Source organism: Solanum verrucosum, unplaced genomic scaffold (genome assembly GCF_900185275.1).
Source record: "Solanum verrucosum unplaced genomic scaffold, falcon-dt-bn FXZP01000022.1, whole genome shotgun sequence".
In the NCBI taxonomy this organism is placed as follows: Eukaryota; Viridiplantae; Streptophyta; class Magnoliopsida; order Solanales; family Solanaceae; genus Solanum; species Solanum verrucosum.
The window spans coordinates 3,637,584-3,663,289 of NW_026020086.1; the positions used below are offsets into that span (position 1 = coordinate 3,637,584).

The 25,706-nt window shown below is 31.5% G+C and overlaps 1 protein-coding gene and 1 long non-coding RNA gene across 3 annotated transcripts; both read left to right on the plus strand.

Moving 5' to 3' along the window:
- The first annotated feature begins 250 nt into the window (after positions 1–250).
- Positions 251–1,209, plus strand: LOC125824398 (uncharacterized). The gene is made up of 2 exons (XR_007442770.1): positions 251–510; positions 1,068–1,209. It is a non-coding gene; the product is annotated as an uncharacterized LOC125824398 (long non-coding RNA).
- An 8,983-nt stretch (positions 1,210–10,192) lies between these two features.
- Positions 10,193–25,662, plus strand: LOC125824601 (protein REDUCED CHLOROPLAST COVERAGE 2). Of its 2 annotated transcripts, none has more exons than XM_049504003.1 (23): positions 10,193–10,325; positions 11,302–11,363; positions 11,896–11,988; positions 13,475–13,547; positions 14,754–15,107; positions 16,082–16,146; positions 16,862–16,993; positions 17,113–17,154; positions 17,246–17,752; positions 17,857–18,014; positions 18,127–18,619; positions 18,784–18,846; positions 18,933–19,034; positions 19,282–19,590; positions 19,677–19,769; positions 19,862–19,963; positions 20,040–20,144; positions 20,489–20,622; positions 22,041–22,224; positions 22,321–22,452; positions 22,523–22,647; positions 22,743–22,824; positions 22,920–25,662. In XM_049504003.1, exons 1-23 carry the CDS (start codon positions 10,256–10,258, stop codon positions 25,017–25,019), a joined length of 5,580 nt encoding a protein of 1,859 aa, XP_049359960.1. In that variant the 5' UTR covers positions 10,193–10,255; the 3' UTR covers positions 25,020–25,662. The 2 variants fall into 2 exon arrangements, with proteins under 2 accessions (XP_049359960.1, XP_049359961.1); XM_049504004.1 differs by having other exon boundaries at positions 10,194–10,325; positions 22,535–22,647.
- Positions 25,663–25,706: the final 44 nt, after the last annotated feature.

The following is a 25,706-nucleotide window of genomic DNA, read 5'->3' on the forward strand; positions in this document are numbered from 1 at the left end:
CACAAGACTTAAAATTAATTTTAAAACACAAAAAACCTTGATCATCACAATAAAATGTTATTAAAGAGTGTGACTGTTATACGATTTTTGAAAACAACCACAAGAATTCAATTGAAAAGGATATTTCATTATTATTATCTAGTGAAAATGACCTAAATTATCTTTTGCCTTTCCTCTCAATAACAACCACACATATAATAAGATGTAGATAGATAGATAGCATAACTTGTTTCAATTTTTTTAATTTTTTTTTGGATGTGATAAGAAAATGTTGATCACACAAAATTTTATCAATTGCTATTCTTCATCTACCAATTTTTCTTATATTTTTTTGAAATATAGAAAAAGAAGATTGAGTACTAAACATTCAACAATTTCATTTGCAAAAAAGAGAGAATTTTCTGAGAAATCAAAAGTTGAAGAAAACGCAATTTCATCATTGAAAATTCCAAGAAATTTTCTTATTCAAGCTGTTGTTGGAGTTTTTGCTTTGGGGTTCATTGATGCAGGGTAAATTTTCCTAATTTATAATATTTGTTTATTTATATCTATTCAAATCTTAGAATACATTTTATCACACTAGCGTAAATAGAGATTTTGAGTTTGAGTTTGGGAATGGAGATCGGAGAAATTTTTAGTGCGGAGGGGTTTCCCTCAACCCTATTAAGAAAATCAGGAATTAGCGACTGACAAATTTGACAACTAAATAACAAAATTCGTTATTAATTCTATTTAGCGATAATTAGCAACTAAGTTTATAGATAATTTCAGATTTTCTTGAAGTGACGACTCTGGCAAGACATGAATTCTAATTAGTCGGATCAATATGTTTCACCTACATTTCAAGTTGCTACAATAAACCCTCTTTGTTGTCATTTTTATGGAAAATTGATATAGATAGCCGTTCACTTAAAAAAATATAGTTTATATATAAAATATGCATATAATAAATGTAAATATCATGTATATTAGCTAGAAATTATAAATATTTTTTATCAAGCGGCCAATTGGTGTAACTTTTCCTCTTTTTTATTTTTTCTCATATTTTTAACTTAACAATATTTCAGGTATAGTGGAGATTGGTCAAGAATTGGAGTGATCTCAAAGGATAATGAAGATTTACTGAAAATTGCAGCATTTTTAATAGTACCATTGTGTCTCTTTGTGATATTTTCTTTCTCTAAGAAAATTGAAGAATGAAAGCGTTTTATATTTTTATCCTTTTTTTAGAAAAGCACAAATTATTTTATTTTCAATCAAGTTATTACCATATCTTCTAAGTTGATATATTATTACTATCAGTCATTACCATCAACTACTTCACGACTTGTTTTCTTAGCAAAACATGATTGAGTGAAAGACCAAATATAGTTCAATACTCTATCTACGGAGCCTCTAAGAAATAAGGAAGAGGGAATATGTGGAACAAGATAATTTTTGTGTTTTCTTTCGGCTTACACGCCAATTTAGAGTTCTCGGGTGTGTGCCATCATGACCTCAATTTTTGGATCATGACACAAACGCCATTTATAATCTCAATCCATCACAATATTTACATGTAGCCTAAAGAATTTACCTTTTATTTTACCATTCAAGCTTTATCATATCAGGTCGGGTCGGATCAGTCCCTTTTTGGTGCTCTTAAATTTTCTTAAGGATTTTTAGAGGATTCTAGTGTTAGGACTTGGATTAGCATTAGAGAGTTGTAACTAAGATGATGAGATATTATTTTTGTCTCAAAATATATTTATCTTATTTTTTATTTATGCGCTCGTTAGAAAATATTGATTAGGAGGATTTTTGACTATTTTATCCTTATTTATATCTTAAGATATAATCTCTCTTCAATGAATATTTATTTTATGGGTAAAAAACATAGAATGAGAAGAAAAAAAAATTATGTCATGTAGGATAGTTCGAATTCGAGAGTTAAAGCAGTTTTAATTTAACCGTAAATTTGGATGTGAAATCTTTGAATTTTTTGAAATAAAATCTATATATTTGAAAACTAAATAAAAAGTACTATAAGTCACAATAATTGACAATTGAAAATATTTATATATATATATGAAAAAAATACGATCAAAGATAGACCTGTTTAAATCTCAAAATTTAAAAGATACCACATAAATTAAAATGAAATTTCTAAAATAACAATTATTTTGAGACAAATATTTTTAATCAAAACGATAAGTATTTTTAAACGAAAGAAAATATAACCATAGAAGTCCGTTAAGTGTATCACTATTTTTGGAGTTTGGATCGTGACATATGATTACTAGTCACATCTTGACATTATATTATGCACAAAATGGGGGAACATTTTTAGTTACATCTTTTTGAAATTTCTACCATATTATAAAATAGAAAATTAAACACCAAAAATAGAAATAGGAAAAATTACAAGAATATACTATTTAAGACCTTAATTTACCTAATATTGTTTTAGTTTTTTTATTTACAACATTAACATTTTAATTACAAATATGACATTTTATTATAAATTAAAAATCTACACGATTTTATGTCCTATTTTATTGGTTAGTGGACTAAATTTTTGGGAGTCATATTTTATCTTTTATTTTAATTAATTTTTAGAATCTCAACCACAATTATATTTGTATACGTTTTCTTTAATAAATATCTTACTTTCTCTTTCATGTTAACCTTACACGGAAGAAATATCATTGATGTACTTTTTTTTTCCTTGGTAAATGCATTGCTGCACACATTTTTTTCAAGAAAATGTTTTGAAACTCCTTGAAAATATTTCTCTTTGTTTCTTTTAAAAATGATCTCTTACAACACAATTTTTTTTACTCTTTGAATAAATCGATTATGAGTAAGAAAGTTGCTTTTGATAATGCTCCCGGAAAGAGTCCTCATTTAATGAAGGCTTATATCGATGTCAAGAGCCCGATTGTTTGTTCAAAATAAAAATTACAACTCTTAATTTGAAGAAGATCCGCATTATCATAGTTAATATGATTTGTATCATGTGGTCCATAAATTATCGGAAAAATTTTTAAACACATTTTTTTGTGTGCACTTTGGTGGTCGATTTGATACAATTATTGATGATATGTTATTTTAAATAGTGATATGTGTTAAGGAATATACTTTGGTAGCTGATCCGGTATAATAATTGGTGATTTGTTGGTTATTAATCGTAATATGTTTTTGTGTATATATTTTGATGGATGGTATAGTTAAAATATTGATAATTTGTTGATTTCAATTTGATGGATGGTGGTCGATTTAGTACAATTATTGATGATATGATATTTTAAATAGTGATATGTATTAAGGAATATACTTTGGTAGCTGATCCGGTACAATAATTGGTGATTTGTTGGTTATTAACTGTAATATGTTTTAGTGTATATATTTTGATGGATGGTATAGTTAAAATATTGGTAATTTGTTGATTTCAATTTAATGGATGGTGTGATTAATTTTTTGGCGATATATCGATATAGAATAATAAAAGAAATTGATTTTTAATTGATGGTAATGTTGATTTTAGTTATATGTTCCAAACCTGCAATGCATAACACCATAATCTAATCAACTATATACCAACTTTTTAGAATCATCAAATTAATTTACATGGTGTACAATGTGGTGTAACCTTTGTGTCAAGTTCAAATTTTAATAACAATAACAACAAAAAATAATTGGTGGATTTGTTGGTTAAAAAATAATGGTAATTTGTTGATTTAAAGTTGCAATATGTTATAGTATATATATACTTTGATGTAAGGTATGACTAATTTTTTGGTGATATGCTGGTTTAGAACTATAAAAGATATTGATTTATAATTGATGGCAAAGTTGATTTTAGTTATGTTACAACCCTATAATACGTAATACCATAATCTAATCAAGTATATATCAATTTTTTAGTATCATTAAATTAATTTACATGGTGTACAATATGATTTAACTTTGGTGTCAAATTCAAATAAATCTAATTTAATTTTACCATAATGAATGAATTATACCAAATTTTAACCAAATAAATTAAAATATATAAATCCATACATTGATGATAAATTTATTATTGGTTATATGTTCCAACGACATTGGTGTAAAAAAAGATTTAAACAAAAAAATTGAAGGGAGAGAACTAAAGAAAAACAAATAAATTTTTCAGAAAATAAAATGAGGTATATAAAAAGAAAAAAAAAAGGAGAAAGAGACGAGTGAAGAGAGTTTAGAAAAAAAAGGGTGGAGAGAAAAAGAGAATCAGTTTAATTAGTATTTTAAGAAGAAGATTAGAAAAGGGGAAGAAAATAAGGAAATAAAAATATTGAGGGATTAATTATTGAGAGATTTGTGGAAGGTAAATAACAAAATAAGAGAAAAATAAGAAATGAAATCTTATTTAATATAGGAACGTGTATTGTTGTATTATTTATACCAATTTATTTCTTATTTATTTTGTTTTTGTAAAAAAACTGTTGATATATAGGTGAAAAGTTAAATTATTGTTATATAAGGATTATTTAGGTGCTTAAATTGTACATTTAAGTTTTTCACCCCCAAAAATAACATATGTAATAGTAGTAATGAAATTCATACCACGTTCGAATTTTCAGTAATTGTTCAATTAAATTAAGTTGAATTTGAACGGATTCAAATAGATTTATTTATATTAAAAAAATGACTTATTGAAAGAATAACTCCATAATGAATTGAATTGAATTAAGATGGGTAAACAATCAGACATAACCAAGCACCCCCAACTCTAACTAAAACAAAATTATTGATTTTGTGGATTTTTTTCTTTAATATGATTATATCAGACATATCAAATTAAATAAATTATTAATATTTTGACAAGTTTTCTAATAGATGAATGAGTTATATATTTAACTCAAATCAATCCAAGTTTAGTCGAGCAAATTGTAAATGAACTGATTTCTCATTCTCTATTACCAACGAGCCTTTTAGTAATGGATTAAAGTTCTTTGATAATCTATTGACAATCAAATGCAAGTGATTTGATCAATTTACTAACCAATTTTTTGTTTGTAATTGCATTTTTTTATAGTGATGTTTAGAGTCCTGTGTTTAGTTTGTTGTGTCATAAATAACTCTTTTCCATATATCGAAAGCTATTTCCTCAGAATATCAACGTATCTGTGAGAAGAAAACTCTTATAGCTTTAATAAAGTAAAAATTTAATCAATCAAGACTTTTGTATCACAGTTGCAACTAAAATCATGAGTTCAGGTTTTGAAGAACGCTTCATAATTTAATTATGAGATTATAAAATGAGTATGGTTTAGTTTAATGTATTTTTCTATTATTTAATATCGACAACTAAAGGGTTTAGTTTAAAATATAATGAATTTCTTTCATTATATTATAGAATGTTTTTGGCCATCAAATTATATGTTACGCAACACATTACTAGTTTTCATGGATGTTTCTAATTTTCACGTCTCAAATTATTTGTTGTAATTATTTTTTATACGTCTTATAAAAAAATATTAATTGGGAAAGGTTCTTAACTATTTTACTAATCATAATATAATTTCGCAATTGAAGTATTTGTATTCTTAAAAAATATAGCTAATAAAGGTCAATGAAATGATTTTGTCTTGAACTTCTAAAATGACAAATAATTAAACTAAATACTTTTAAAACCACTCAAATAATTTGAGACAAAATGATTTCAAATTGTCTGTCATATTTCTCTTTTAGGAGTATATTTTTACAAAAATATTAAATAGGGATTTTCAATTATTTTATCATTATTTATGCCATAAGATATAACCTAGTTTCATTAAATATTCACTCTATTAGAGTACTGTAAACTTCAAGAACAGTTACTAGTACTAAGAATAAAATAGAAAAATAAATAATTTTATATTGAACTTCTAAAATAATAGTAACAATTTGAGACGAAGAAAATAGTTTATTCAGACTTTAATATAAATATCAAACCTCAAATGAGAAATATTTTTCGAAAAAGTTGATGAAGGAAAACAGTTATATTATGCTTTTCATGCCAAGAGCAAAAACAAAAACATAAACAAAAAAAATCAATTTAATTTTGTCTGTCTGTACTTTGGTCACATATTTTATTTTTTTATTTTAGTAGTCAAATCATAATTATAAGAGAGTACTATATATAAAAAGAAAAATTATCTAAAAATATTTCACACAAGGTAGATATAGCAATATTGATCACTTTTTTATCTTGTTTTGAAATAATAATTATTATCATAAAATTTTAGATCCTTTAATATTATCGAAAAAATGTCGATCTATGAATTTTACACCACAAAAAATTGAGGAATTTCTAGAACATCGGGTGAGTTAACCAAATTTTGAGTTTGTCATCAAAGTTTAGTCATTCCATCTTAATCTCTAGAAACTCAATCTATATAAAAGTTGAAATATTTGGATTAAGTATATCTCGAATGGATTTGTGAAAGATATTCTCTAAATATTTCAATAAACAACTTTTTAAGATTAATATATTATATACAATCATTATAAAGAAGAAAAAAAGCTTTATTAGTTTTGTTTGGTAATTAAATAGATTATAACTAGATAGAAGTTAAACAAATTGAATTATAATTCATTATTTAGGCATTTTCATTCAATTAATTTCGGTCTAACTAACTTTTGAGTATGGTTGGACATCAACCCATTATTTTTTCGGCTCATTTTACCCCCCCCCCCCCCCCCCCCCCCAAACCCCTTCGTCTAAAGTAATAATTCAATCAACCATCTATTTGTCACACCTCTAATTCTGTCATTTGCTTCTAATATTTACAATCCAGGATGTGTTGCAATTTAAAATATGTCAAATACCAAATGATGTGGTGCAATGAATGAAACTATTCATCTTTTAATTATATATCCTGATTTTGACTTCTGATATAAAATCATCTTTAATAAGCAAACGTTACTTCCGAATAGGTCCTATTCAACATAAATTTAAATTAATCGATCTCTAGTGAAAACATCAGACACTGAATGAAAAAACAAAGCGAAAACTTAAAATATTTTAAGGAAATAGTACTTGCCCTTTAAAGTCATGACTCTAGTGTGACATTACATGAAGCCCTAAAAAGCATAGCATTCAATAGCCAAATTCTACACCTCTTAGATTCTAAATAGATGCTAGAAACTTAAGAGATGCTATGCTATATAACTAACAAAAAAAATAAATCTAATTACAATGAATCTTTGGAATTTGTTGTGTTATAAATTTGCAAATCAATTCACCTCCTAATAACTTCAGAATATGTGTTTGAAAGTTTATATGACCAAATTAAGTTATTTTTACCTAAATTTAAATTACTTTTTGTTTGAAGTTCATATACACTATGATTGAAATTCATACATATATAATTGAAGTTCAACCACTTTTATTTGAACTTCAAACAAAAAGGCTTAAATTTCAGCCATATAAGCTTCAATTGGAAATAAATAACCAACGTGCAAAATCTTTTAAAAATTGAATACAAATTAGATAACAATATTCAAATAAAACACTCCGTAAAATTTTTACCATCCGATAATATCGTGAATATCATTCAAAATACTATAATGGAGTTTCACTTTTCTTTAATTCTAAATTCTATGATTATATAAATAATGATCTGCAAATATTAACTATTTTTTTTTTTACTTTTGAACTAATGACTATTTAGGTCTAAAAAATGACTATCAACTATATAGGCCCAACATTGGCCATGTTAATCATGTCGATTTGAAAAACCAAATTATGTTTGTCTTTCACTTCTACTTAATTTATTAGATTCGAGCCCTATAAACAAAAAGAAATTGATATAGAAGTTTTATTTTAGAAAATAAACTTATTCAATATGAATCTAAATTAGTCGAGTATATATAAATCGATTAAAATAATAATTTGAAAAAAATTAATTAAAAACATTATTTGTGCTAACTTGTTAATGCATCTTCAAAGCTATATAATATCTTTATAGACGTGGCACTAAATTAAACCTTAAATCTACTTTGTTGTTTTAAACAAACCTCTTATCATCTAAACTAAATCCAAAAGGAACTATTTGCTTTTTTTTTATTATTATTAAAGACAAATAGTTTGAACATGATAACAAGTTATTTTAACTTTTTCTTGAATCTAGCTCCTTCTAAACTCCTTTAATGACAAAAAATAAACTCTTATATTTCTTAATACAAAAAAGTTATTGAGTTCAGTCAAATTCGTAATTTTTATTGTAGTTTAACAATTAGGTAAAATACTTTCTATCAAAAACTTTTTATTGTAGAGGTTCAAACTTGATACTTTAGATTAAAAATAGACCAATCTGAACCGCCCATCACTCATCTACTCTGCTTAACTTTAGTTTAATCATTTGGTATCTGCAGTCCATTTGTTTGATTAATTTGAATTCATGTTGGCTGATTAAGTGGGTAAAGCGCTTGTTTCCTTTGATAATTTTTTTTTGTTACAAGATAGGTTGTCAAACAAATACACTATAAAAAAGGTAAAGCACTTTCGATCAAGAAAATTTTATTTATACAATTCGACCTTCAAAATCTCTAATTAAAAAAGGTGGAGATTCCATTTATTCCGCCAAACCCCTTAGTGATTATTTTTAAAATGGACTTGTAAATGGCATGTTGAGTCTAGCTGTAACTTTTATTATAGCTCTGACGTCATCGAGTGAAATTAAGGTTCAGATTCAATACCTTTGTTTAAAATGGACTAATGTGAACCATCCACCACTCCCTTATTTAACTTTGTTTATTAATTGTCCAATATTCACCATCCACTTATCCAACTAATTTAAATTTGTGTTGACATACTCACTAAGGTGGTAAAGTATTTCTCAATATTTAAATCTGAAATATCTCAACCATTTTACCTGTCCCTAATTAACTAAACCATCCACCATTCCCTTAATCAACTTTGTTTATTAATTGTCTGATATTCACAATTCACTTACCTATCTAATTTAAATTTGTGCTAGACAAACTCACTTAGGTGGTACACATTTCTCAAGGTTTAAATCTGAAATATTAAGAGAGGAAGTACCCAAACCATCCTACCCCATCCCTAATTAAATGAACCATCCACCACTCCCCTAATTAACTTTGTTTATTAATTGTACGATATTCACAATCCACTTATCCAACTAATTTGAGTTTATGCTGAACAAATGGTAAAACATTTCTCAATATCTAAACCTGAAATATTAAGAGTGGAGTACCCAAACCATCCTACCTCGTCCCTAATTAACTGAACCATCCATCACTCCCCTAATTAACTTTGTTTATTAATTGTCCAATATTCACAATCCACCAACTAATTAGAATTTATGTTGAACAGACTTATAAGACGGTATAACACTTCTCAATCCTGAAATATTAAGAGTGGAGGTACCCAAACCATCCTACCCAGTTCCTAATTAACTGAACCATCTACTACTCCCTTAATTAACTTTGTTTATTAATTGTCCAATATTCACAATCCACCAACTAATTTGAATTTATGTTGAACAAACTTATAAAATGGTAAAACACTTCTCAATATTTAAATCTGAAATATTAAGAGCAGAGGTATCCCAACCATCTTACATGTTGCTTTTTAACTTTTATTATTATTATTAAAATAAACCAAAAGACTAGTGAATGGGAAGATGAAACAATTTTGGAAGATAAATGAGAGGTCTAAAATTGCCAGCCTTACATTCTTTCTGATATACACACAACACATATGTACAAACAACAAAAGGTCTAAAAGATCTCTTAGGCTACTATGGCTTGGAGATTGTATTACCTTATCCTATCTCCAACAACAGCAACAAAAATAAACAAAATAAAAATAAAATAAAATGAATATAAACCCCCTCTTATATTTATTTTTTTCCTCTCTATATCTCTTCTCTTTTCATATTTCCTCTTAGATAATAATATACTCACAAGAACTACTACAAAAACAAAAAAAAAATTATGAAAATTTAACTCTTATTATATATTGTTTAATTCCCCTTATCTTCCTTTGTCTCATTTCATAACATTTTTCATCTTATCTTTTGCTTCATTCAAGTTCTCTCTTATTCTTCTTCTACTTCAACAAAAATATTGAAATAAAGTTCAACATTTTCTTGATACATATGAATTTTCATTAATCTTTACTCATGTGAATTATATGGGAATTTGAAATTCTTTAAGTATTTTTTTAATTTTATTTTTGAAAAAAAATATTATATTCATTGAAGTTTGAAGGAAGGGAGAAAAAATGGCTCCCAAAACAGGAAAAGCTAAGCCACACAAAGCAAAGGGAGAGAAGAAGAAAAAAGAAGAGAAAGGTATTTGTGCTATATCTACTTTATTATTTTATTTTTTTTTAAATAGTTATCTTCAATTAAAAAAAATTATCATGGATTTTTCATATTGTTTTTTTATGATAATAATTATGAAAATTTTATTCAAGTAAGTCAAATTGCTATGTCTAAAGTTTCTAAATGTTTTTATTATGCATTTTTGTCTATGCCAATGTAATTTCTATCAAAATTTCTTTATATATTGTATTAATAATATTTATCAAAATTTTATTCAAGTGAGTTAAATTGCTAATTCTTATGCTCATAAGTCTAAAGTTATTAAATATTTATCAATTTCAATGTATATTAATAATAATTATCAAAATTCTGTTCAAGTGAGTCAAATTGTTATTTGCTCTACTATTAAGTCTTAAGTTTATAATAAGTCATGTTTTTATTTTGTGTTTTAATTTCAACATGATTTCTATCATAATTCTTTTATATGTCGTATTAATGATCGAACTATCGTGGAGTTCTTTTTATTTGATAGAATTTCTTTCTATATCTAATTATCTATGAATTCTTTTGTAAAATCACAATATTTGTTATTTCGTGACGAGTTTCTTGAGGCAATTACATTAAATTAATATTCTACTAAATTAAGGTTATATTATCGAATAATAACAATGTTTATTCAATTAGACTTGAATTATTACTGTATATAATAAAATTAATTTGAAATTATTCAAGTTATATTATCGGAACAAAGATTATCAACTCCACGATAACATTTTCTTGAAAAATGTATTTTCCTTATGCATTTTATAATAAATTCATGAGTTGATAAAGTCCACACTAATAATTTACACAATTTGATAATAATATTAAGATAATTTTCCTGTATAACTAAATCCCAAATATAAATAATTAGTCAGTAAAAAGATAAATCTTTTAAGTTTTATTTATTTTTACATTTTTCTAATCATAAAAATTTTCCCATGTGTTAATTTTTGAATTACAGTTCTACCAAACGTTATAGAGATATCGGTGGAAACACCCAACGACTCACAAGTGATGCTTAAGGTAAAGTTACCAATGACAATTAATTTATTAACAATAGAGGTCGTTTGGTGCGCGGTACGAGGTAAATTATTCAAGATAAAATTTATATCATATTTGATTGACGGTATAAATTTATTTTGAAAAAGATTTACACCGTCAATAATCAAAAATATATAAATTCTATCTCAATCTTAATCCCGATATCTCATCTTATCCAATCAAACTTGGAGTTGTACTATTCCTCCTCCAAAGTGGATAAATTCGTCCAAGATATAATTTCATGATTATAATTCCAGACGATCAATCGTTTGATACGTGAAATAAGGTGAGATATTTCAGATTAAAATTGAGATAAATTGATACTCTAATTTGTCGATGAGAAATTTTCGACCACGCATAATATGAGTTTCATCTCAAATTTGAAATTATTCTATCTCACCTACTATGTGGGAAAACTAATCAAAAATTTATAATTTCAAAATAATTTAGTCTGCAAACTAAACGAGTCAGTAAAATAATTCATTATGGTCAATTACAATGGTTGACATTTTAGGGGATATCAACGGACAAGATTTTAGATGTGAGAAAGCTATTAGCCGTCAATGTGGAGACATGTCACGTGACCAATTACTCCTTGTCACATGAGGTAATATTTTGTATTGGTTTTATTTCCTTTTTTTTTTTTTTTTTTTGCATATTTTTCTCTTTTAATGTCATAATAATGGCCTTTTTCCTACATTTCAAATATATATGTTTTTTTTTGTGAAAGAAGTTTGAAAGAAAAATGCTAAAAAAGAAGAAGAAGAAAAGTTTTAATGTGTGTGGAGCTTAGCCATTTAATTTTGAACCAAGTTAGTTAGAGTTGTTTGAGCGAGTTTGTATACGCCTCAACTAATTTTACAGGGTACTTATTATATTTTGTATTTTAGATAATTTTTATTTACTTATTTTAAAAAAAATTATTCTGTTTCAATACTTGCATTTGTTATCGACTAAATCAGAATTTGCGTTAAAAATAAGTTTTATATTTGGAGAGTGAAGTGCTCTCAAACAAAGTTTCAAACTCGAGATATTTAGTTAAAAATAAAAAAGTATGTATCATTTAATTATATCAGATTTACTAGAGTTAAATTTCAAAATTTAAAGAGTAGTGTAATTTGGTTTTAATTGATTGCTAGTTAATACTCCTTTAGAGAAAAAATGATTCATGTAATTCACATTCTGTTCTTAAAAGTAAGTTTAATGTAACTGTATTTCACTTGTAATAAATATTGTTCACACACTTTTGAAATGCAAATTCATTTACGTAACTTTTAACTAGTAAGAAATACATACTCCCTCTATTATGTATTTAGAAAGTTATTATTCCAAGAGACAAGTATTTTTTTTCCCAATACAGTAAATATTTTTAAAATATTAATATATAATTGTCTTTACCTCAAACAAGTTATAAAGATGATCGTATGAATTTTTACTAATCACAATTTCTCAAATTATATCAAAAAATAAAATAATAAATATTTATAAAGTAATATTAATTCTAAACTTGCTTTGATATGTTTTACTTAAATTGAGGTATTTTAGAAACAACCTCTGTATCTTCACAAAATAAGATAAAGTATACGTACATACTATCCTCTTATACTCGGTAGATGACATTAGACATCTTGTTGTTGTATAAGTTATAATAGTTTCAAACATGCTTTATTTAAGCTGAGATATTTCAAAAACAGTTTTTCTACCTTCACATGATAGAGATATATAGGAGGAGACCCTATTTGTAGAATTACACTGAGTACATTGTTATTGTATAAGTAATAACAATTTCAAACATGTTTTGATATGTTTTATTTGAGCCGAAAGTCTTCACAAGGTAGAGCCCCCTTATAGAATCGCACTGGGTTGGGTATGGTTGCTCTTGTATAAGTAATAACCGTTCCAAACCTATTTTGATATATGCTTTACTTAAATTGAGAATTTATTGAAACAATTTCTCTACCTTCATACAATGTGAAATAAGATCTCGATATTACATCGAGTATATGTTCGTATAAATAATAATAAATTTTAATTATTTTTATTGGTATATATTATATAAAAATATAAATGGTAAATTTTTGGAATGGGGACAGGTTAGAGGAACAAGGCTAAAAGATACAGTGGAAATTGTGTCGCTGAAACCGTGCCACCTCAGCTTAGTCGAAGGTACTTTTCTTTATGCTCATGGTCCTACTTATATATGCATTATCACCAAGAAGATCACGTGACCCACTACCGATATTGAAAATTTCGATTCGATAATCACGTGACGTGACCCTACTATCGATATCAAAAATTTCGATTCAATCATTTTTAATTTTAAGATATTATATTACTTTGAATGATTAAAACATATAACAACATGTAATTATTAATATGCTATTTTTTTTTAAGAATTTAAAAGATTGAGTATTTCATCGCTATACTCATCTACTTTTACTTATTGGCAACTATTATAAATTACTAGTATATAACGTTCATAATTACTATCATCAATCATAATTGTTATTACTTCCAATTCATTGGTAACTGTTAGTATTACTAGCAATTATTTATAATATATATTATAGTTGTCAATTACTATTACCATAGTTATGTCCGATTACCATCATCAACTAGATCATATATCACAACTATATTATTAATCGTCATAACTATTACTAGCCCCCATTTAGGGATAAGGGTCTTTTCAACTTTGGTCGGATTTACTATTGCGATACTAAACTTTAATGAGGACCTATTACCTTCCTAGACTATTCAATACCGTATTTTAAACATATATATTTGCCCACGTGGACATAAAAAATAATGCAAAATTATAAATAGTAATGTGTCCACGTGGGCACATATATACCTTTAAAATACACTATTAAATAATTCAGGGGGTAAAAATACGGTATTAAATAGTCTAGGGAGGTAATAAGTCCTTATGAAAGTTTAATATCACAGCAAATCCGACCAAAGTTGAGGTATTTTTCAGACCCTTATCCCCCATTTACAATTATTACTATTGATAATCAACTGTTGTTACCATAGTTACGACCAATTAATCATCAACCATCATTATCAATTGCTATGACTTTCACCAATCGCCATTTACCATTACTATCACCAACAATCAACTATTGTTACCATATCATCATCAATAGCGCTATATATTATCAATTATAATTATCAATCAACGCCAACTATTAATTATTACTATCATCACCATTAGCCATAACCTTACACCACGCCATCACAATTTTCCACAATCATCACTGTCAACCAGTCTTGTTAGTTAATATTTACCATCATCACCATTAGTCATCACCGTCGTTAATTACCAAATATTTTTATTTTAAATTATAATTTATTTATTTTTGGGTGCAGAGGATTATACAGAAGAACAATCAGTGGCTCATATTAGAAGAGTTCTCGACATAGTTGCATGCACCACTTCTTTCGCCGGTTCATCTTCTTCAATCAAAACCACCGGTCGAACCGGTACTGAATCCGGTTCAGAAAATGCACTCTCCGAACCAAAATCAGGCAAGCCCAAACCTCAGGAACCGAAAAAGGCCGGCGCTAAACCGTCGAAGCCAGATGCCGTCGCCGCCGTATGTGACGGCGACGATGCCGGTGACGCGGCGGAGAAAGGTGACCCCGCGATGATGTGTCCTCCGCCGCGACTGGGACAGTTCTATGACTTTTTCTCGTTTGCTCATCTCACTCCGCCGATCCAATGTGAGTTAATTTTTTATTTAATAATTATGTAATTAATTTTATTAATTTTTTATTATTGTGATTATGTGATATGCATGATTATTGGAGCTGAAAATGCATAGGAAAGAATTTTCAGACGCTGCAATTTTTTATTTTTTAACACTTTGTTTGGATGCTTGTTACGTATTTGTTTCATAATATATTGTATTGTATTGTTTTCATGAATATAATGTTTGGATAGACGGTTCTCCGTCGTTACATAATGTTACATATTTATAATTTGAATGATAAACCTATCAATACGAGGTAGAGTTACTATGAAAAGGTAGGATCAAAGATGAAATATAATTTTTAAATAATAATTAAAGATAAAATGGGAAGAAAATATTAAGGTAACGACGCGATTACACCACATCGTTCGTTGCATAAAATGGGTCTTTCCATCGTTAGTTAATGATGGATTTAAATGATACAATGCAATAGAATTTAAGTAACAATCAAAACAAACATTGTATTTAAACTATTAATACAATACAATACAATACAATGGGTAACAACCATCCAAACAAGGTGTAAGTTTTACTCGTTGGTAAGAGGATATGAAAGTCGAGAATTAAGACAGGAGTGAGGTTAGTAGGTAGTTGGGATGTCTAGTTTTCCTTGTCAGTTGTATTTTTACTTTTATTTTCTTATACTTCTTATTGTTACATGTTTGTTTGCTCTTGTTATCGTATTATTTGTTGGTGTTATTGGTATTCTTGGCCGTATTCTCTTTTTCTTCTTGTTTTGTTGAGCTTTACTTGAGCGGATTGTCTATTGAAAACAACCTTTCTACCTTTTCTAGATCCCACTATGGGATTGCATAGGGTATTTTGTTGTTGTATTTTTCATTCTTAGTCGTAGCTACAATTTTATTAAATGTATTTAAAAAATTTAGTAGTGTTTTTCTCTAAAAACAATTTCTTATCTGCTAATCTTTTGTTTGAAATTTGCAGATATCAGGAGATCAAGTCGACCATTCCTCGAGGATAAAACCGAAGATGATTTTTTCCAAATAGATGTGAGTTTCGTTGTTTTACTCCCTGCATTTCAATTCGTTTGTCTGGTTTTGATTTGACACAGAGTTTAAAGGGGCCTTAAACTAAAGATATGAAAATGTACCAAATGTCTTTAATCGTGTGATCTTAAACATGTCACGTAGAAAATTAGAATTAAAGAGTTGCTAATAAAGGAAAGAGACATTTTCTTTTGAAACGGACTAAAAAAGAAAGTAGGACAAATAAATTGAAATAGAGGGAGTAATATTTATTTGTGGCAAAAGAAACCCGTTCAGGTTAGCTGATATGATAAATGTAAACTGTGAAGTGTTGAAAAGCACTTGTAGGTGCTGAAACTGATTTTATGAATAACAGTTATGTGGTTAGGTAGAAGTGCTGAAACTAATATTCCCTCCGTATCGTTTGTCTGGTCATGACTTGGTACGAGTTTAAGAAAGTAAAGAAAACTTTTTAATCTTGTGGTGTTAAACTAAAGATACGTAGAATGTACCAAAATGTCCTTTAATCTCGTGGACTTAAACATGTCATGTGGAAAATTGAAATTAAGGAGTTACCGAAAAAAGAAAAGAAGCATTCTTTTTGAAACAAACTAATGAGGAAAGTAAGACAAACAAATTGAAATGGAGGGGAGTAGTAGCAAATAGTAAATGTTTTAGTTTTTTGGAATGATAAAGATATAGTAGTAATTTGAATAATGGTTCGTGAAATACAATACAGGTCCGAATCTGCAGTGGCAAGCCAACAACAATTGTTGCTTCTAGGACAGGTTTCTATCCTGCTGGAAAACGTGCTCTTTCGAGTCACTCTTTGGTTGGATTGTTGCAACAATTAAGTCGAGTTTTTGACGCTGTGAGTAAGAATGCATTTTGTTAAACTTTAATCGTCTATCTGACCAGAAAGATTCACTATGTAGTGACATTGACTATATATGCGATTTCTTTATTAATTGTTTGTTTGTTTCGTTCCAGGCATACAAGGCTCTCATGAAAGGATTCACTGAGCATAATAAGGTTAGTAATATTTGTCAATTTGAAAGTAGTTGTCTTGAGTTCAAGAATAAGCAAACAATGAATGCTCAAGAATGGTCACTTTTGCTTACAGTTTGGGAATCTTCCTTATGGTTTTCGAGCAAACACATGGGTTGTCCCTCCTTTTGTTGCTGACAATCCAGCTACTTTTCCTCCACTTCCCATGGAAGATGAGAATTGGGGAGGAAATGGAGGTGGACAGGGAAGAGATGGTAAGCATGATCATAGGCCGTGGGCGAAGGAATTTGCGATCCTGGCAGCAATGCCTTGTAAAACAGCTGAAGAAAGGCAAATTAGAGATAGGAAAGCATTTCTACTGCACAGTCTATTCGTCGATGTATCAGTTCTCAAAGCAGTTGCTTCCATAAAGCATCTAGTGGACAACAGCTCTAGTTCTACAATTCCATACGAGGAAAAAATTGGCGATCTTCTTATCAGTGTGACAAAAGACATGTCAGATGCGAGCAAGAAATTGGACAACAAAAACGATGGCATTCAGGTGCTAGGCATGTTGCCTGAGGATCTTGCAAAGAGAAACTTACTAAAAGGCATAACTGCAGATGAGAGTGCAACTGTTCATGTCAGTTTGAATATAAATATGTTTATAATTTGTCATTTATCTGCTAGTTGATTTTGTTATTTGGTGAAGCATTCATAACTAATGATCGTTATGTGTTATTGCAGGATACTTCTACCTTGGGTGTAGTGGTGGTTAGACACTGTGGCTACACAGCTATCGTAAAAGTTGCAGCTGAGGTGAACTGGGGGACAAATCCCATTCCTCAGGATATTGAAATAGATGACCAGGCAGAGGGAGGTGCAAATGCATTGAATGTTAACAGGTTAGTAGAGTTAGCCAGAATCAGATGCCAATAAGATGAATATTTGTACACCAGTGAATTGTTTTTGATTTTCATGAACTATTCTACTAACGGTATTCTTCATCTTATTCAGCTTGAGAATGCTATTGCACAAGTCATCAACTCCTCAGCCATCTAGCCAAGTACATAAATTACAAGGTGCAGATGTAGAAGACGTTCTAGCTACTAAGTCTTTAGTAAGACAAGTGCTCAGCGAAAGCATGCAGAAGTTACAGGAAGAAGACGGTAAACAAGTGAAATCTATTAGATGGGAGCTGGGTGCATGTTGGGTGCAACATTTGCAAAATCAAGCCTCCGGGAAAGTTGAGTCTAAGAAAACTGATGAAGCTAAAGTAGAGCCAGCGGTTAAGGGTCTTGGAAAGCATGGTGGTCTGCTGAAGGAAATTAAGAAGAAATCAGATGACAAGAGCAGCAAAGCCAGTTCAGGGAACGAAGCTTCTTCAGGTGACGCTAACAAGAAAGAGCTAGAGAAACTAGACGAGGAAATGGAAATTCTTTGGACAAAGGTGCTACCTGAAGCAGCATATTTGCGCCTAAAGGAATCAGAAACTGGTCTTCACCTTAAGGTGTGTTGCTATCTTTTATACCCATACCGTTCCTTGCATGTTTAGTTTCAAAACTGCAATGTATGAAACAATAGTCCTGACGGGTCACATGTAAGATAGATCTGTCATGCTCCATCATCATGTCCAGTTCTTAAACTGTATTCTGGTTCTGTTTATTCTGGCAGTCACCCGATGAGTTGATCAGTATGGCACATAAATACTACGCTGATACTGCCCTTCCAAAACTGGTCAGTGCCTCTATATACTTGCATGTCTATCCTGCTTCTTGAAATTGAACTAACTCTCGCTGGCTACAAATTTGAACTTTTGAAAGGTTGCTGATTTTGGGTCACTGGAGCTTTCACCCGTCGATGGAAGGACACTGACAGATTTCATGCACACCAGGGGTTTGCAAATGTGCTCCTTGGGGCGCGTGGTAATTGCTTCAGGCCTTAAAATCTTAATAAATCTATGCAGTCATTTCTAACTTTATTTGTGCAGTGCCCAGCCCCTAATTTCCCTATACTTTAAGTAAAGGGAAGCATAGATTTCTAATCAGCTGTAAAAGCACTTATAGGAGTATTTGAATAGCAATAGTTTGTCTGCAAGTTCAACTTCTTATTTTTGTTTTAATTTCTAAACTTAGTATTTAACTTTATTTGAACTTTTGCTTCTGATGTCAGGTGGAACTTGCAGACAAACTTCCTCACGTGCAATCTCTTTGTATTCACGAGATGGTTGTTCGAGCTTACAAACACATACTGCAGGCTGTTGTGGCAGCAGTTGATAATATTGCTAATGTGGCTGCATCAATAGCTTCTTGTTTAAATGTATTGCTTGGGACTCCATCTGCAGAAAATGGTGATTCAGATGATGACTTGAAATGGAAGTGGATAGAAACTTTTCTTTTGAAGAGGTTCGGATGGCAGTGGAAGGATGAAAGTCGGGAGGATCTTAGAAAATTTGCCATTCTTCGAGGTCTTTGTCATAAGGTATACAAATTCGAATACTAAAAATTTGGTGTCCGGTCCTTGGTAAATCTTACCTACCTCATCCGTACTAACAAATAATATTTCAGGTAGGACTTGAGCTTGTTCCCAAAGACTATGATATGGACTCTCCATTTCCTTTCAAGAAGTCGGATATCATAAGCATGGTCCCTGTGTACAAGGTACGCACACTAGTTTCCAAATGTCAAATGCAGAATGTGAATTATTAGGAGGAGCCTCCAGAAGTTTTGACAATTGTGGATGTTCTCAACAGCATGTTGCATGCTCATCAGCGGATGGGCGTACTCTGCTGGAATCATCCAAAACTTCTCTGGATAAAGGCAAACTGGAGGATGCTGTAACTTTTGGAACTAAGGTAACATTTTGTGGTTCAATGGCATGTCTTGATAATCATTCAAGGTCTCGAACTGAGATTTGTTTTAATTTTGAAGGCACTCTCAAAACTCGTTTCTGTATGTGGTCCTTACCATCGAATGACAGCAGGTGCATACAGTCTCTTAGCTGTGGTACTCTACCACACTGGAGATTTTAATCAGGTATAAATTTATATTTTACATTCTGAAATATGGCTTCACAACTTTGATAAATGCTGGCATTTTTTTCGAACTGGCTAGATAACTGAAATACTAGTCTGTTTATGTTACGTATGCATCCTCTCCCATGCATTGGACAGGGAAAATAGTAATCGTTTGCTACTTGTGTGTTATGTGAGATGTAGGAGGACATATTTTAGTCGGTAGAGCTTTTTTAAAAGCAGAGTGTTCTAGTTCACGTAAAAAACTTTTATGGAAATTCAGCATGCTGCATTTTCTGATCATAATTGCTTCACTGGTTACAACACTAATTCTCTTATATATGTAATGATGACTCACCCTATCAGGCAACTATTTATCAACAAAAAGCTTTGGATATTAATGAAAGAGAGCTTGGACTTGACCACCCAGATACAATGAAGAGTTATGGAGATTTAGCCGTTTTCTACTACCGACTTCAACACACAGAGTTGGCATTAAAGTCTGTGTACCTCTCTCTTCCTCACGGAAAAATCTAGTTCTAAGTCGTGATTATTTGTTTATTTTTCATTGCCTGCCTTCAACTCTAGTGTGATGGAAACTTACAACATAGATCCCTATTGATTAATCTGATGGTTCATCCCTTCATATTTATCTGGTTTTTGAATAGCTTCTCGTATTCATCAACTTAAAAAGAATAAATCAACTGCTGTGCTGGCTCTCAGACTAATAGTTATTTGGCCAAGCTGCCGAAATTAACTTATTTTGAGAAGTACTTCTTATCAAAAGTGCTTTTTGAAAAAGTATTTTTGTAGAGTAGCAGTTGTGTTTGGCTACTATTTTCAAAAAGTGCTTTTTAGTGTCAAATTACGAAAAAGGAAGTTAATGCTAATTTTAGTTTGGTAAGCATGAATTTTTATAGGGTAATCTTGTCCCAAAAAAATCGAAAGTGCTTATTTTTTTGGAGAAGCTACTTTTCAGCTTCTGCTACTGTCCTAAAGCACTTATTTCTTTGCCAGAAGCTTGGCCGAACACCTTCATTATCTGTACAAGTGTTTTTTTTTTTAAAGAAAATTAGCTGTGCAGAAGCTTGTCTAAGCGAAGGGGTGTCAAGCGACACCGTTTCCTCAGAAAATTTTACTATATATATATATTAATACTATGTATAGAGATACATATTTAACGAAATGACACCACTTGACTAAAGTTACCTATTGGCGTGTTGGTCTGATTTTGTTGTTTGAGGTTGGAGGTTCAAACCTCAACTTATAAACCAACGAGTCAAGATATAACCTACTTATAAGTACGATATCTTTCCTTCTATAAATATCTACACCACTTCCTAAAAGTTCTGTGTACACCACTGAAACAGGCTATTACTGTCCGCCATTGCTTGTCACAGACTTCCTTCCCAGAAGAAACTCCTTCTCTTGCAGATCTTCTTCCATTCCCTCATTTTTTTTTCTTTGGACCCCTCTCTAGGAGCTCCCACCTTTTTGCTCCCTTGGTGACTCAAACCCACAATCTTAGGTGCTTACCACCTGAGAAACCCCTCTTGTCCCTAATGACTTTTACATCACAAAGTAGAAGATATAACAATGGCTCTATTATGGAAATCATTTTGCTATTTATACTAGAAACAATCTCGTATATTTTATCCTTGTCCCCCACGGAAAGGCCACGAGGCTTATGGTTTGAATTTTGCCCTCCTGATTCTATTTAATGTCACTTCTTAGGTGTTTGTAGTATTATTCATTGAGCATGATGCAGCCTGAACCATGCTGTGAAAGCAAGGAACTGAAACTGTGCCAGCTTCTTTGTGTTTAATGTATTTTTAATGATTTGTGTCGTGCATCATCTCGTATCAGAACACTTCGTTATGTTTACTGATGAACTGATAATTGTTTTTTCTTTATTTAGGTATGTCAATCGTGCCCTCTATCTTTTGCATCTTACTTGTGGACCTTCTCATCCAAATACTGCTGCAACATATATAAATGTTGCAATGATGGAGGAAGGTCTCGGAAATGTCCACGTTGCACTCAGGTACCTTCACGAGGCTCTTAAGTGTAACCAGAGACTTCTTGGAGCTGACCATATTCAAGTAATTTCTCTATTCTATCTCTATTATGTTTGTGTCCAGAAGATCAGCCCGTTGACAGCTTAAATTTTTCTTAACCCAAATGTTCGTCTCCTCCAGACTGCTGCCAGCTATCATGCTATTGCAATTGCTCTTTCTTTAATGGAAGCATATTCCTTGAGTGTTCAACATGAGCAAACTACACTTCAGATACTGCAAGCTAAACTTGGACCTGATGATTTACGTACTCAGGTATAAATTAGTTTGAAGTCTGGTTATTCAGTTTGTTCTCGGTGATGAACCTCGTGGCAATCTTATTCAGAATTTTCTGCAGGATGCTGCGGCATGGCTTGAGTATTTTGAATCTAAAGCACTTGAGCAGCAAGAAGCTGCACGAAATGGTACCCCGAAGCCTGATGCCTCTATCTCTAGCAAAGGCCATCTAAGGTAGTAATATTCTTTTCGATTCAGTAGTTCTTTTTTTCCTGTTTCACACTTGCATACGCTAATCAAAATTTTGTTTTCCTCTTTGGTATGCGTAGTGTCTCGGATTTGTTGGATTACATAGCTCCAGATGCTGAGATGAAGGCTAGAGAAGCGCAAAAGAAGCAAGCTCGTGCAAAGGTTTGTGCTTCTTTCTCCTAATATACACAACCATTTTCTATTTAGATCACTTTACTGAAGTATCCTGTTTAAATTTCCTCATTTATCATATATAGGTTAAAGGCAAAGCAGGGCAAAATGGGGGAATAGCTACCGATGAATTTGAGAAGGATGAACTTCTTTCTCCAATTAGTCCTGTTGTGGAGAACTCCAGTGATAAAGAGAACAAGTCCGAATTAGACAACAAATCAGAATTGAAGATTGCAGAACCCACACCTAAGCAATCTGAACACATTTTCATAGAACAGACAGTACTGGAGAAAAATGACGACGTGATACTAGAGGATACCTCTGAGGAAGGATGGCAAGAGGCTTTACCCAAAGGTCGTTCAACAATGGGGCGTAAGATTTCTAGTTCTAGGAGACCTAACCTTGAAAAACTTAACACCAACTTCACGAATGCTTCCCATTTACCAAGAGCTCGAGGTAAAACCACTAATTTTCCATCTCCAAGATTAACTCCAAATGAATCTGCGGTGTCATCTGGGCTATCTCCTGCTTCAAAGAAGTTTGTGAAGAGTGCTAGTTTCAGCCCTAAGTTAAACAGTGCTGCTTCACCATCTGGTGGTACTGAGAGGTCTTCTAAGCCCAAATCGGCACCGGTCACCCCTGCTCAAGCTGAACAAGTTGTCAAAACTAATTCACTTGTCAGCTCAATCAGTGTTCAGGCAGCTGGAAAACTGTTTTCTTACAAAGAAGTTGCTTTAGCTCCACCTGGTACCATTGTGAAAGCAGTGGCAGAGCAATTGCCAAAGGATAGTAATTCAGAACAAAACAAGGAGACTGTGGCAACTGATTCAACTCTACCGACAACAGCGAGAACCAATGATGGAGAAAAGGCTCAGAAAGTCGGTGAAGAAAAGCAACAGGATGATTCTGGTGAGAAAACCAATCAAGCAGTCAATGACGCTCAACAAAGTAAAGAGAAAGCACCTGTATCAGCTGAATCTTCTGAGGGGACAAAAGCTGACACTTCTGGGGAGAAGGACGCAGTTGTCACGGCTTCTACAAATAGCTCCGTTCCGGGTATCCAAAATAATGGTTCTTCCAGTGATTCAAATGCAACTTCCAAAGTCAATATGCCGGAAAGCAAAGCTGCTATTGATTTAGTGACAGAGAAGGATGCTTGTCTTACAAATGAAGGAGCTGCAGTGAAAGAAAAGAATGACGATGAACCTGGTGATCTAGGAAGTGTCACATTGCCAACTGGAGTAGATAAAGATATTACCAGCAATGCTAGTACCATGCCTACTGAATCAGACCAACAAGGTGATTCTGAGACTGGAAAAGAAGCAACCAAGAAACTTTCGGCAGCTGCACCACCATTTAATCCATCACCTGTTCCAGTTTTTGGCACTATCCCAGCACCAGGTTTCAAGGAGCATGGAGGAATATTGCCCCCTCCTGTGAATATCCCTCCTTTGCTTCCTCTGAGTCCTGTTCGTAGATCACCACATCAGTCAGCAACAGCACGAGTTCCGTATGGTCCACGCTTGTCAGGTGGCTATGGTAGGTCTGGAAATCGAGTTCCACGAAACAAGCCTGCTTTTCTCAATGGTGAACCTAATGGGGATGCCAGCCATTTCGCTGTTCCTAGAATCATGAACCCACATGCAGCTGAGTTTGTCCCTGGCCAGCCATGGGTTCCAAATGGCTTTCCAGTTGCTCCAAATGGTTACATGGCTTCATCAAATGGATACCCGATATCACCAAATAGCATACCAGTATCTCCAGATGGTTCTCCAGCATCCTTGAACAGTACACCAGTGACTGAAGACGGACTTACAATATCTCCAGTTGAAGCAGGAGAGTCCCCTTTAGCTGTAACTCTGGAAGAAGCTACTGAAAATCACGATACAGCGGTGGCTGATGGGACTGAAGGGGAAACCTCCAGTAGTTTGGTAACTGACGAGACAGAAAGTCAGCAGATCATGCAGGATCAGGAAGAAGATGTGGAAAAACTACATGACATTCCTAAAGATGATGAGAAATTACAGTGTGAAAATGGAGAAATGTCTGTAGATACACCTGCACTATCTGATGAGATTACTGCTTCAAAAGAAACGTGTAGTACTGTCGTTCTTGAGGAGAAAGGAACCAAGCGTTGGGGAGATTATAGTGACGGTGAAAATGAGGTTGTAGAGGTAGCAAGTTGAAGAGATACTACTTTCATGTTAAAAGCATTGACCTGTTCTTCGTCAATTGGTTTTTGTGTCTTTTACTTTACAGATGACCGGGTATCTCTGAAGGCCAGAAACTGAACCACAGAGCTGTTTTCCTGCTTAGATGTCCGGTGAAGATCAAAACCAAGTAATGCACTGACTTCCTGATACAGTTTGACTTGGTTGAAGCAAACTCGTTGGAATTTTTATTAGCACGACCACAGGTTGCTGAACAGAGAAAATATAATTACATCGAATCCTAAAGGAACTGAGTCCATCCATGTATTTGTTAAATTCCACTTCTCTCTTCAATTTTGTTCACTCGAACAGAAGATGCAAAAGATTGCAACTCTTTCGAGTTTGTCAGATGATACGTTTGAGATGAACACCAGTGCATGGGAAGTAAATCATCTCCTGAAATCGAGTTCAAGATTCATTGTTTTCTCGTAGCATACTTTTGCAATAACCAGGTTTGGATGCTGATTACTTCTCAATCTAATAAGTGATGCTTCATAGTTTTAGTGTAGAACTTTTTGTATAGAGTAAAGACAACTTCATGGATTTTGTAATTTTATCTTACCATTTTGTTTAAGTGCAACTCTATGGTTTCTTGAAATCTAGTAATCTACTCTTCTAACTTGCTTTCCCATCTTTACCATATGCCCTTTTTCACAAATTTAT

What these genes read in the sequence shown, in the direction of transcription:
- LOC125824601 (XM_049504003.1), top strand. Translation starts at nt 10,256, where the DNA reads ATGGCTCCCAAAACAGGAAAAGCTAAGCCACACAAAGCAAAGGGAGAG. An exon ending in ATACTGCCCTTCCAAAACTG is followed by an intron (nt 18,847 to 18,932) that starts GTCAGTGCCTCT and finishes AACTTTTGAAAG; the next exon opens with GTTGCTGATTTTGGGTCACT. An exon ending in TTCGAGGTCTTTGTCATAAG is followed by an intron (nt 19,591 to 19,676) that starts GTATACAAATTC and finishes ATAATATTTCAG; the next exon opens with GTAGGACTTGAGCTTGTTCC.